This window comes from Parasteatoda tepidariorum, chromosome 1 (assembly GCF_982258835.1).
Source record: "Parasteatoda tepidariorum strain Cologne lab strain chromosome 1, Ptep-v5.0, whole genome shotgun sequence".
Classification (NCBI taxonomy): Eukaryota; Metazoa; Arthropoda; class Arachnida; order Araneae; family Theridiidae; genus Parasteatoda; species Parasteatoda tepidariorum.
Window position 1 is genome coordinate 4,618,782 of NC_141755.1, and position 14,714 is coordinate 4,633,495.

General features: G+C 29.1%; 2 protein-coding genes across 4 annotated transcripts in view; both read left to right on the plus strand.

Annotated features, from left to right (window-relative positions):
- Positions 1-14,714, plus strand: part of LOC107441198 (dystrobrevin beta) — a 173,580-nt gene that overhangs the window by 148,934 nt on the left and 9,932 nt on the right. The window lies entirely within an intron of this gene.
- The window catches only part of LOC107441203 (uncharacterized), a 39,471-nt gene that overhangs the window by 4,363 nt on the left and 20,394 nt on the right, over positions 1-14,714 (plus strand). For both annotated transcript variants that reach the window (XM_071180226.2, XM_071180230.2), the window contains exon 2: positions 8,027-9,003. In XM_071180226.2, the coding sequence (XP_071036327.1) occupies positions 8,254-9,003 (750 nt within the window). In that variant the 5' untranslated portion in view covers positions 8,027-8,253. The remainder of the gene's footprint in view (positions 1-8,026; positions 9,004-14,714) is intronic.

Below are 14,714 nucleotides of genomic sequence, written 5' to 3' on the forward strand. Positions count from 1 at the left end.
GAAATATTTGCACTTCTTTATCGTTTATAAGGTATAAGCAGTCTTAATTTAAGTTCACCCCTAAAACACCCTTAATGAAAAAAAAAAATTGTTATTAAACAAAAGCTGATTTCAAAATTTCAAAATATATTTTAATTAAAATAAAAGTTAGATTGACTAAAAGCCGAAGTTTAAAATTAAAAATGTTCGAATTTTAAACTAAAAAGTATACATAAGATTTGTAATAATTTCTTAAAATTTTCGTTCTCTGAAAGATTTCTCAGTTTAAAAGTAAAAAGGGAATTTTATAAAGATATCTAGCTGAAATTATTGAAAGAAAATTTAAAAAATTAAAAAAAAAGTTTGTTAAGAAATTCATTATACACTTAAAACAAAGTGTTAAAAATATTTTTTTTTTTTTTTTTTTTGAAAAGAAACTTTTTTTAACAAATCAATATTTGCTTGTACTATTATGCGTAAATAATTACAGAATTATTAAGTTCGATCGTAATGTTCAAATTCTTAATGAAGAAGTAAACACAAGTTCTGTTATATTTTCTAAAGATGATCACGCAAATAACAAAAGATTTCTTAGTTTAAAAATAAAAAAATAAATAAAAGTGAAATTTATCAATATATTTACCTAACAGCATAGGAACAAAATTTAAAAAATAAGTTCGTTAAAAAATTATTTGTATGCTTAAAACAAAGAGCTAAATAAATTTTAGAAAAAAAATGCTTCTTAAACACTATTTTTATTATTATTTCATATAAATAATTAAATTAAATTAAATAATGACCGAATTATAAACGAAAAACAAAGTAAGGCAAAGTTTCTTAATTAAATTCTTAAAATAAAAACAAAAGAATTGTGATATTCGGTAATATATTTAGCTAATTAACTAATAATATAAAACGAAAATTAAAAAAAAATAATGATTTTACTCTCTAATAAAACGAAGTAGTAATTGATAAAAAAAAAAAAAAAAAGAAATGAATAAAATTCGCAAACTTTTCAAATTCTTTTGAACAAATAAAGTTTATTGACTTATGTCCAAAAAATAAGTTTTGTTTTAACTTTATTTCTAAAAATAAAAACAACGCAAGATTTATAAATTTAAAATCAGTAATAGAAGCCCATTAAATAATTAGAAGTTTTATCCGAAAAGTTTTTAATAAATTTAAAAAAAGTAAAAAAATAACCTAACAAATTTATTTACTTTGTAATTTAATTCCTTATGGGTGCCTTAAATTAGATTTCCGATAATTTTCACATTTAAAAATATAAAAAAAGTTTTGTCAGAAAATAAATAAAAAACTTACCTAATTAATGAAGAAACTTTTCTTTATAAATTCTTTTCAATAATAGATTGCGTTCAGAACAAGGTTACGACAGCGATCACGAAGTTAATCCCATTGAAAATAATCTACAAGAAACGATTTCAAATCGCGAAGGTGCGAAAACGAACATGTGATATAACGATATAAGGTCTCAAAAGTGATTCTGATTCTACCGCTCATCAGTCAAGGCCGTCTCAACGTAACGAAACAATATCGTCTTCCACAGCGCGAGTTGGCATCGGAACGTAAGAGAAAGTCCTTGCGTGTATCGCTATATCGTTATATCGTCTTCTTCACTCGACGGCTTAAATCACATTTCTGATGTATCGCTTGGAATGAAAGTTGCTGTATCGGTTTGCCGATATAGGCGTTAAATCGATATGTCGCGATATATCGATTTATAGCCCAGTCCTAGTCATTGGTTATTATTATAATGATATGAGGCAGTATTAAGTTGTTTTAACTGCTGTACACAAGGTTTAGTTAAAAGAAATCAAAAGTTAAAAATCAAAATCTCCCCCAATTTTTTTTTTTAATTGCATTTTATCAATGTTGTTTTTATTAAATTTAAAGGTTACAATTTTATAAAATATAATTTTATCTATAAAATTATGTGTATCCGTCGTCTGTTAAAATATTTATTAAATACTAAATTGAACTTTAACGTTTAATCAAAATCATAATTCCTTAATATTAATAGATAAATTGTGTTCGACTCATAATTTGTCATAGATAAAAATATAATATATTTTACTACCTTCAAGGTAAATTCCTTTCAATGTAAATTTATTTACTTATTTTTTTTTACTGCGCAATAAACTTACAAACCATGGCCACACAATATACAAAACCTTTTTTTCGAATAATATTTTTGTAAAAAATACCTTATTTTACATGTGCTCTCTATTTCAACACTTCTTCTCATAATAAAGCCTGTAATTTATGTGTTGTTTGAAAATAATTTTACAAGAAATTTTTTTATTTATTTTGATCTAAAAAGTATAGGATATATTTAAAGTATCAACAAATTCAGCAATTCTTTCCATATTTTACTACTTTACAACTCTTTTGCTTAAAACTTTCTGTCACCTGCAAATTTAAGATAATTTTTACCATGCCTTCACAATTGTGAAATTTAAAATATCTTCATCATCAAATAATATGGTAACAATAACCAATCTGACAAACTTTAGCTGACAAATCCCTTTACCTTATCTTGACTTTTATTTTATTTTTTATTAATCTGTTCAATTGATTGTTGCATCAAACATGGGCAAAAAATATGTTCTTCGTGTAAGTTGTGAAAAGTGAAAAAGTTTTTGGTTACCCAATTTTGTATGCTAGAGAATTCGATGCTGGTTACCAATACTTTTGTTAAAAAATAAAGTTCATTTAAGAGAGGGAAAATGAGGTGCCTTGTTATATGTGATACAAATATTAATTAAAAATAGTTTTGGTGGTTAATTTTTAATATTTGGATAGGGAGTATTTCTTTCCAAATGCTCAGAAGAATTATTTCAATTAACTTTATTGCATTTTCAGTTTATACAGTAGAGAACCGATTTTCCGGAACGATCGGGACTATCGCTATTCCGGATAACTGATTTTTCCGGTTTTCTGAATCGCTACAAAAAGCCGTTTGTTTAGTGTTAAACCCAACTAAAAAAAATATATATATTTGGAAACAATCTTAAAAATAAGAAAAATCGATGAGGTAATACACTAATGATTATTTCTGAAATGATGGTAAGGTAAACATCTTTCAAAAAATAAAGAAAAATCCCAAAATCTTATGAGGAAAAAAAAATTTTATTTTAAAAATTGCGGGAAAATTTATCGAATTTCGTTCCGGTTTTTTGGTTTTCCGGTTTTCTGATTTCCGGATAACGGGTTCTGTACTGTAATTGCAAAATAATTACAGGTTGGCCATTACTGGGAAAATTTTAAAAAGCTTTGACTAATGCATTAAGAAATTAAGATTTATTAAGTTTTATTAACTGTGTATAATCTTCAAGTACATAAAACCCATAAAATAAGAAAATACGAAGAAAACAATGAAAGAAAAAAAAATATAAAAGAGAAAAAATTATTTGAAGGAGAAGAAGAAAAAAAATTACAAAAGTAAGCTGAAATAATAATAAATAAAAAAAAAATTCATATGAACGCACCTTAAAAATATATCCCACTACCCTCTATTTACACTTTAATTTCAAATTTTGTAACCTGGTAACTTAGTTCTGAAAATATTTTTAAATCATTTTTGTAAATTGTATCAATTGCATGACATCCGTTCTCTATTCTTGCTTTATATGTTTTTACTTATGAATTTTTTTTCTATTTTCCTTGAATTTTTGTGATTTTTTACCTGGTAAAATTATGTTTTTACGAATTGATCTCTTTTTGTGTTTCCCACACTATTGTATTGATATCTTTTGCTTCGGCTATATTAATACAATATTAGAAAGCACTATTTTTGCAGGTACAATCGTGTAAGGTGGATGACAAGATTATATTTTTATGTCGTTTTTTATAATTTTGATTACATTTTTTTGTTTTGTGTAATTAAATTTTAATAAATTTATGTTCTCTTTTAAATCTCTCTTTACCCTTTTTTATTTCTTTCCTTATTTCCCTTGTAATTTCCATATATACATACCTGCCAAGTCTCCTGTATTTTGCGACTATCTCCTGTTTACCTGTATATTCTCAAATTTCTCCGTATTTGTTGAAGAATGTTTAAAAAATTGGCGGTAAAATATCCTCTGGTAAAATTACTCAACAGATAGTGCTATTGCCAGTACTGCAGTATGTTTAGTGTTAATAGTTTGAGTACCCCTCGTGGTCAGGCAATGCGTGGGACATTTTCGTGGTTTTCCTCTCTGTATAACGAAAATGCAGTTGCATCAAAAATTCCTCCACAAAAGGCAAATTTCTCCCAATACTTGATCCAGGAGTTCCCTTGTCTTCTGAATTGGGTTCAAAATTACAAGGCTACGGAGTGTAACATTAGTAGCCACGAACCCATAAGCGGGTCAGCTGCTTAACAACAGTTATAAAATAGTTTGAGTAATTATAAATAATGGTTTAGAAAAATCTTCTTTAGATTAAGATTTATATACATTTTACTTAGCTAACTGTAAGTTCTGATATCATTTCCAACTTTGAATTTCTCTTTTTGACTTACATGTTTATGCATGATGTATCAATACTTTACACGTAACCTCAAATATGTGGCTAGTAAAATTTTCATTATTTTATTTCTCCAATGCTGGCAGGTATGTATATATATATATATATATATATATATATATAATATGCACACACACACCTTATTTCACCTTCAACATGACATTTCAAAAGAAGTTATAGCTGAATTTAAAAGTGTATGACATCATATTAAAAAATTTCTTGATGAGTTCCTGACATTGACATTTAGTTGCATTTTCACCTAAAAATGTTTGCTAAAATTTTGAGGTAAATTACAATGTGTTTGGCTCTATATTAAAGATTAGTTCTTGTAAAGAATATTGCTGTAGAAAAAAAATCTGTTTTTTTTTTTTATGCTCATGTGAGAAATTAATTAATAAAAATGTCTTTTGCAAAACGTAATTTCAGAAGAAAAAAAATTTTTCTTCTTAAAAGATGAGATTTTAACACTAGATTGCCCAAGGAAGGCATTTTGACTGCTTTTTTATTTTCAATTAGAAAAACAATGATGTATATAATGACACAATTTCTTAGAATTTTGTGACTTTTGTAATTATTTTTATTGTTGATATTTACTAATAACTTGTTATATAACTGAAAATAATATCAAAAATATTAAAAATTAATTTTGAATAAATTTCCTCATACATTAGTTATTTATTCACAATGCAGTCATTTTGACTGCTTTTGGGCAATATGGGTATTTCAGTCTTTCTAGTGTTCACTGCCTGTATAAAATACACAGACTCAATTCTATAATGCATCATATCTAAAGAATAACTTTTTTAGAGAATATTGTTGTCCAAAAATAGACATATATGACTAACCAACTGAAATAATAAAAAAGTTTCTTTATATTTTAAGATTTTAATGAATAATTTTGGTGCTTCATGGAGTTCGACTGCTGTGGGCTCTGCTCTGCAACAAATAAAAATTATGCCTAAACTAATGTTTGAAAAATAATAAATCTTACTTTTTCTGGAGTTATATGAAATTTTTCATTCTTGGAGTTTATTTTAAAACACAAATTTTTTTCTCCAAGCCAGTGCCTTACTGCTCTTGTGATAACTAGGCCTTCAATGAAATTGTATTAGGTAGATAGGTACTTTATTTGCGTCACATTAGAGCTGCTGAATGGGCTATTGGAGACAGTCTAGGAAACATTCCTGAGGATGATACGTAGACATGCCAATGCAATTTTGATCCTCTGCAAAGGGTGTGGCTCCCCTGCTTTGGTAGCCTGGCGACCTGCGCTAGAAGTCTAGCACTTTACTGTTGAGCAGTTTAACATAGACTGATACCGCGCACCCTCGGTTCCTCCACCGGCTGATCAAAGTGGTCACCCACCTGCTTACTGACTGCAGCCAGTGATACTTGACTTTGGTGTTCTACTGGGAACTGTGTTTTTAGGATCAGTCCACTGCGGGGCATGATTGTATTAAACAATCTATTCTAGGATAAAGTTAATTTTGTCCAAAAAAATTTTAAACTAGATTAAAAATTACTTATTTGTGATTTTTAAGCTAAGTTAATTATGTTGATCTACATTATTTGCTTATTTATGATACTTATGGTTGGGAATTCTTCTGGAATAAGCTTATTTCTTCCAGGACACTGGTAGAAATAAGCAAATATACAATATTACAATGCTTCAAAATATTAAATGCTTCAAAATAATTAAAAAAAAAAAAAAAAAACTTTGTGTAATAAGTTGCACCCTTGAAAATTTGCAAGTTCCTAAAATAAATGTCCTATAATGTGCTTTTAAAGTTTAGTTAAATTTTTTAATGATTTTTTGTTCAATCTATATATCAAATTTTGACTATATATCAAATTTTTTGAAATTTTTAAAAATTTCTACCTATTTAACTATTTATTTAAAAATAAACATTTAGTAATTTGTAAATTATAAAATGATATAAAAATTCTTTATTTTATATGTTATAAATAATGAGGACACCTTTAACATAAAATTGAAGAATTTTTTTACTTAACAACATTTGACTATGAAAATTAGTTTGCTATTTATAATTGTAAATAACATGTGATTTATTGTGTAATAATATTTAATTTGATTACCATATTTTTGAAGTTCTCTATGTACTAGTTAAAAATTTAAGTCATACTATACTTTTTTATGTAAAACATGTTAAGAAACTATTGTATCATTAATTAAATTTATTTTTTCTTTCAATTTTATCATTTGTGTTCTCATTTATTTGAAGCTGATTTATTGAAAGGCTTAGAAATTAATATCACTTAAACTATATTGCAATTTTAAATCTTTAAAATTTTTATTTAATATTTGATACTTTAATTTCAAAACGAGTTTATTCCAGAACTTTTTTTTTCTCTTGATTTTTATTATTATTTATTATTTATTTATTTTTTTGCCGTTTTTTTTTTTTTCCTTCGGAAGAAACTAGTAATCCCTGATATTGGTACATCTTAATAACAACTCTTGTAGTCTTAAGTCACAAGGTCAGAAAATTTTTTTTTGCATGTGATCGAGATGAGTATGATTTTAGGTGAAATAATTTTATTATAAATGATTAGCTGGTATGATTTTAGATCAGGAGCTCAGAGAAAAAATATCTGACTTTTAAAAAAATTTTATTAAAATAATTTCGAATATTATGTTTATAAACAAAAAAAAAAACTGTTAACAAAAAGCAAAATTTTTGTTTTAAAAATTGTTTCTTTTTAAAGAGTTTTCTAAATTTATGTATAATAGTTCACCTGTCCATAATGTGCTTTTAAATCAGGGCTGGTAAGTTTTTAACAGTTTTCACCACTGTTAAGACCAACATAAACAAATTCCTGTATCCAAAACTTGCAACTAGAACATAAAAATTGCATTTACATTGTGGTACAAATATTATTATTAATATTTTAAATACCACATTTCAGATAATATTCAAAGCCAAATATTAAATATTACTTTTCTTTTACAATTTGAAATATCTTGATAAGAAATTGTGCTGGGGAAAAAATAAAGAAAACTTTTACTAAATAAATTATTCTTTACTATATTTTTATTTTCAAAATTTCAATCGTATGCAAGCTCCTGAACAATTTGAAACGTTAAAAAATTTTTTTCTCAGAATATGCTTTCTTTCACATACACCATTCTTTCTCCCTTGATTTTTAGTTATTGTTAATTCTATATTTATATATTAGTATTTATATATTATGTTATCTCTATTTATATACTATATTATCGATATTTGTATATTAATTTAATTTTAATGTTTTAAATAAATATGCAAATTTATTTATTATTGTTTATATATTCAAATGAAAAAAAATTTTCCTACGCATTCAGATTTCTTGACTATCATTCTAGGTTTTTAACTATTTTAATCGGTTTTTGACAACTGAAACCAAACCCTGTCTTAGACCAATAAATATGTTTTCCCTGAAATTGTTAAAAATGTTTTTGTTTTTTTACATACTTCTACTTTATTTTGAATTAATTGTTTAAACTTACTTTATTTAGGCTGATTATCCAATGTGGTCATCTGGCACAGACATAATGCAGAGGCATGTTATAACTCACTTTTTGGAATTTAAAGTGCTATCTGTTCCAGTAACATAAGAATGAAGAATGTGCACACCCCCAAGACTAAAACCCAAATCAATGTGTAGCTTGTCTTTTCTGTGTGTCAGTGTGACTGTTGGATGTGATTTTAGCCCTCCTCACCCTCTTGCTCGAGGGGGAGGGCTATGAGGATGACCAGTATGGACAAAATGGAAAAGGCGAGCTCTGGATTTTCTACGTTAACGCCAGCCACGCTTCAAACCGCCTCCACCCCCGCCCCTTCTGTTCAACCAGTACCGAATATGACACCCCAACCACAGTTTGCTGAAATGGCGCAACCATATAATATTCAAAATCAAATTATGGGCCCATTGCAGCAACAAAATCGCGCTCACTCCAGGTCCATGTCGTCTCTACCCCCGGAGTCGTTCATGATTATCCGGAGCAAAGCGCTCAATAGACGTGTTATTATTAATGTTGGAGGTGTTAAGCACGAGGTTCTCTGGCGAACTCTAGAGCATTTACCTCATACTAGGCTTGGTAGACTTAGAGAAAGTAATACCCATGAAGCTATCATGGAACTGTGTGACGATTATAGTTTGGTAGACAACGAATATTTCTTTGATCGTCATCCTCGTTCTTTTAGTGCTGTGATTAATTTTTATCGAACTGGTAAACTTCATTTAGTGGAGGAAATGTGCGTATTGGCGTTCAGTGACGATTTGGAATACTGGGGAATCGACGAATTGTATTTGGAGTCGTGTTGCCAACATAAATATCATCAAAAAAAGGAACACGTGTATGAAGAAATGAGAAAAGAAGCAGAATCATTGAGACAAAGAGAAGAAGAAGACTTCGGTGTTGGACGGTGTGCACCCTACAAGAAGTGTCTGTGGGATTTGTTAGAAAAACCAACATCATCATTGGCCGCCAGAGTAAGAAAATATCTCCTTTTTATGATAACACATTTTTTAAAAAACTAAACTTTTAACTTTTTATTCTTTTAATTCACAAAACTGTCGTGTAATCAGAGGGGATTTACAGTGGTACACATTCTTAAACCACATTGACACCTGTTTATCTTAAAAACTCTTTTTTATTGTTCAACTCTTCAGTTAATCATATATGTTCAGATAAATACAGATTGTTATGCTTATTGTGGCGTAACTACCACTACGATTACTAAACATCAATTCACTAATTTATAAGGCATTGTACTCAATTCATTCTTGTGGTATTGATAGATCAAGGTTGACTTAGTCTAAATCTACATTTCCCACATTGGTGACCTGCAAACTAAACATGCCTATCTAGACACACGCCTATTTCGATGTATGGTCCACACTGAACAGTTGACTTGCTTTTTGTGAATGCGTCATTGTCTTCCTCGCTCTGTTGCTTCTCAGTCTCATTTACACACAATGGAATCCTGCTCAATAGTAACACAGGAGATCTCACGCACACAACCGTAAACTTAATTCAGTTCTCACAGCTAACGCTCAATATCCGGTGACCTTAATACAGCTCTCCTGGTTTTTCGCAAATACGCCAACTAGTTGTAACATTCATCGAATTCTATCCCTGATAAAAAAATTGGGGGGGGGGTATTGTGGTGTAGCTACCACTACAATTACTTAACACTAGTATATAAGACATGCTAACTCAATTCAATCTTGGGGTACTTTTTGATAGCTGAAGTTTGACATAGTCTAAATCTACGTTCCCCACACTTGTCTTGAATCCTGTTTTTAAAATTGCTGTATAGTTTGTTAAATATCTCTGATCCTGATCTACAATATTTCGCAAACTAGTTAAAATCTAATCCCAAGACAGACTGAACAGTCAAGTTTCTATCCGAGCCATGTTTGCTAAAAATATATTTTATCACTAATAATAAAAACCATAATAAGTACAAGTTCAGAAAATATTGAGTTTGTACTCAAAGTTTAAGACACCCAAAATGGTAAATTCCTTAATGATAATATTATTAATTGCTAAGTCATCACATGGAACTAAAAAGCAATTATAAGTGACAATTTCACTAAAATATTAAGATTTGGAAGGAAAAAAAATTATTCTTTTCAAGCCATTTTTGAATAAACAATTCTTTTAACCTTTACTTTTTTTTTTTTTTTGCATTATAATTATCAAGTTTCTGCCCTTTCACTTATAACTTTACTTGGTGTGTTTTTCTTGATAGTTTTTTTCTATTCATATTAATTCACAGCATTCTGTTTTTTAAATTTCAAAATATTGGAAATCAATTTGCATTTCAATAACTCTTCATTACTATGTAATTTTAGGCTTGCCTGATGAATTAATATCATTTGTGTTTCTTCTAATTGGAAGTAAATACTACAAGGTTCACGTAAAATTTTAACTGCAAAATAAAAGTAAATAAATTTTGACTGTTTTTGTAAACCATCTAACAAATCGGTCAATCATGTCTTTGCATCCTTAAACTCTGTTTCTCATGTTATTTGGTGGAAAACTGTCTAAGGGAGAAAAGTTTTTCTACATTTGTTTCTGCATCCTAAGTATTCAACCAACTGATATTTTCTAGCTGTTTGTGCTGTTAATTACCATTGTGTATGCATATTGGAAATCTCTAGCCAGATGCGTTGAAAATTCAAACCTTCATTGATAATTATTAAAATTGGCTAGTAAATGTAATAAATTCTGAAACATAATAAATTTACTTCACTTTTTATTCATAACCATCGTTGAACAGCCGATCCAATCTTTTGAGTTTATGACTACTAATTTTCAACTCCATAACCTTGTTATTTTGAACCCAATCCAGAAGACAAGGGAACTCCTGGATCAAGTATTGAGGGAAATTTGCCTTTGTGGCAGACTTTTTGATGGAACCAACCAAAACTACAAAATCCTTCCACAGTTAGTTTGATGGCAAGAGGACTAACCCATAATTCGTCTATCTCTGAGGATATTTTACGTCTGCACAATGGTCGGTGCAAGCCTGATGTGGAATTCGTAACGACCAGCCATCACTGGGATTTGAATCCAGTTCACCTCATTGGAAGGCAAACACTCTATCCCCTGAGCCATCACGGCTTGTGCTGTCCAATAGCGTGGGGTTTTAGGAAATAACACTCTTATATTCAACAAGCACTATTTATTAATTAATTACAGCATTTAGAATTTAGAATACAAGGGATGCGTCTTAACGCAACGCTAACAGATGAGGAATCTAAACTGAAACTTTTCGAGAGGTACAGTCCTAATTCGATTGCGTAGGCGTGATAGTTCGTAAACATAGCCTCGAACGGCTAAATACACGACACGGCTCAACTTGATTTTCTTTTATAACGGTCGTTGAACAGCTGACCCAATTTTATGACTACTAATGTGCAACTCCGTAGCCTTGTAATTTTGAACCCAATCCAGAAAACAAGGGAACTCCTGGTTCGAGTATTGGGAGAAATTTGCGTTCGTGGAGGACTTTTTGATGGAGCTAACCCATATTTATCTTTCATGGAGAGGAAGACCACGAGAACATCTCACGGTTAGCCTGATGGCAAAGGGACTCCAACCCATGATCCGTCTACTACAGAGGATATTTCACGTCAGCTTGATTATTATTAACAATCACTGGCAATGTTCTCCCTAAGCATATTTAGAAGGGTGACCCACCCTGCTTGCCCTTTCATCCCTATAAATGTTCCTTCTTTACCCTTTTTGTAAAAATTAGCTATCCTCCCATAAAATAACTGATTTTTTTTTCATTCATATTTAGTTTTTAAAAAAATTTAGTTACTGTTTAAATGGTAACTGCACTCATGTAAAATTGTCTGTGTTTATAGGTTTAATTCTGAATATTACAAATATTTTCTTTGTTAGAATTATTCTTAATTGGCTAAATTTTTATAAGTTTCTCTTCTTTTGGGAAGGGGTATATTAATGAATTTTGTATAAGATTTTAAAATTATTTTTTAAATAAATATTGTTTTTAAAAAAAATGCATCTTTATGTGTTTATTTTTTTATAATATTCCGTTTATATTATAAAAAAAAGCCTTAAAGTTGTTAATAATTTTTTTTTTTTTTTAAGTTTAAGTTTTTTTTTTGGGGGGGGGGATTATGCACAGGGAATATCTTTTAGAATGTTTTTAATTATTTTTTATTAACTATCAATTTTTCTCTTACTTTGATAAAGAGTGAGAAATATGCTCATAAAATAATATAAGAGGGTAATTTAAAAATTGTTAAGGATAAAATGTAATTTTTGCATAACTATTTCATATTTTGATTAATGTTTACGATGTTAAGTATGTTACTTTTAAAAACTCAAAGTGCCCTTCTCTACGAGGAAGCACCCTACCCTTTTTTATTTCTAGGAAAAACTCTGCATGTGTTGTTATTAATTATTATTATTAACAAAATCCCTGTGATTGTTAATAATTTGGCCTTTCTTCGGGAGTTGTAGCTGAGAGTTTTTTGAATTTAGGTATTTAGAGTTTGTTGAAACAAATTTTAAGAAATATTTCACTTAAAATATTTATTCATTACTAATTCATTACTAATTTATAAAAGATAAAAATATTTTTTTAGTTAGAATTTGTTAATGTAATATTAATCTAAAGAATATCATGTGAAAATCAACAACCACAGTTTACATTTTGTCAATCTTTTATCAAACAGCTTGCATTGTTTGAGATTATTTTTTAAAAAGAGTACAATTTAACCTTTTCACCAATATTAAAAGATAAATATATGTAATTGACAATTTTATAATTAAATAAATAATCCCGGGAAACTTAAGCGGCAATATATTGATTGAATGAAAACTTCATTTGTTTCAAAAATGTGCAAATCGGAAATAAATAACAGTCGACATGTTTCAAGTGCTCAAAATTAGGTACCCATATTCAAGACTTAGCAGGCATGAAGAAAAAAAAGTTTTTTGAAACAAAAAACGTAAAATTACTAACTAAAAATGGAAAAGTAAAGGTGAGAAACAAAACTAGAATTACCACAATAACCAAGAGAGAAAAAATTATTAAAAACATAATAAAAAAAACCAGGTTGCCAAGGGATGCAAATCAGGGTAAAATTCATTTCTGTACACTATGGAGAGATGGTGAGGAACTAATGTCAACAAAAGAATCAGCATTCATATGAATAAAATAAGATTCCAGCGATTCAAGATGAGCTAATGTGACTGGGGGGAATAATTTTGATATTGTCGAAATTGAATTTATGTCCAAGACTTCAACAATATGCAATCTATGATTTCTCATATTCTTTATAACTGAATTATCTCGTTCCTTAAACTTAAATTTTAAAGCATGTTTAGTTTGTCTGATGTAGTCAAGGTCGCACTGGCAAAGAATATGTTAAATGCCTCAGTGATTATCAAAATTAATAGGATCTTTAAGAGACTAAATTTAATTTGGTTAACAGGCCTAAAAATGGTTTTCAAACCAAATTTGAAGACAATTTTATGACAAACTGGAATAAAAAACGATTAAGTAACAAGTTCTCTTTAAGGATTAGAGGAAGAGGGACGTTTGGGTATCACTGTCTACTTAGACGAATGTATCATCAACATATCCACTATGAGAATTTAAAAACTAAATAATGCATGAATATGCCACCCAGAATGGGAGAGAGAGGGTTGCCCATGGCTAAACCCTCAATTTGTATATAGAAATTCTGAGCTGTCTCAATACCATGTAGGGCCCCCGAGCACAGAAATGTTTTGATCCTCTATAACAGGGATGGGCAAACTTTTTTGGTCGAGGGCCGAAAATCAGAAAAGAAAAGTTTGGTGGGCTAAGTAAAAACTTCTAAAATAAAATAAAAAAACGATATACAAATTTTTAATATAAATATTTAATGAGATGAATGAAATTGTGACTTCATTTTTAAAAGTTCCTTAATTGGGGTTCCAAGTGAGATGTACTTATTTTAAAGAACGAGGGTAAATGTTTGTCTGCTAGTCTACTTCCGAAATGATTTTTTCTAAGGTTCATAGATGAAAACACTTGTTCACATAAATAAAATGAAGCAAACATAGCACTGATTTTCTGGGCGTGAAATATTAAATTTGAGAAACCAGCTTTTGGTAATGATTTGTGAAACTCATTTTTTAGCATATTTAGAAACAACTGCTTCAGATGGCACCAGCCTATGGCTATTCTATAAAGAGCTTTCAACATTTTACTAATTGAAGCTGTCTGTGCTAGCTATTTCCATCAATTTATGTTTTGAAGGACAAAAATAGAGAAAGTTAAAAGGATATCAGTACTTTGTTAAAAAAAGAAAGAAGAAACATAATTTCGAACAAAGTAGACAAGAAAATGGATGTATATTGCTCATATTCGCCACGCACCAGCAAGTTAAAATTCATTCCGCGGGCCGGATAAAACCTTTCGGCGGGCCACAGTTGGCCCGCGGGCCGTAGTTTGCCCATCCCTGCTCTATAACATGTCCCATCGTTTGAAATCAAAATTAAAAAACTTCCATATACGTGATATAACGCATTTTTAAGATATGCAATAATTTTAAAAAATTTTCATAACCCCCGAAAACTTAATGAACGTAAAATAAAGCATTTTTAAACTATGCATAATTTTAAAAAAATTGAGATTCTGATCAGTTGCAATACTCAAATAATAAAATAA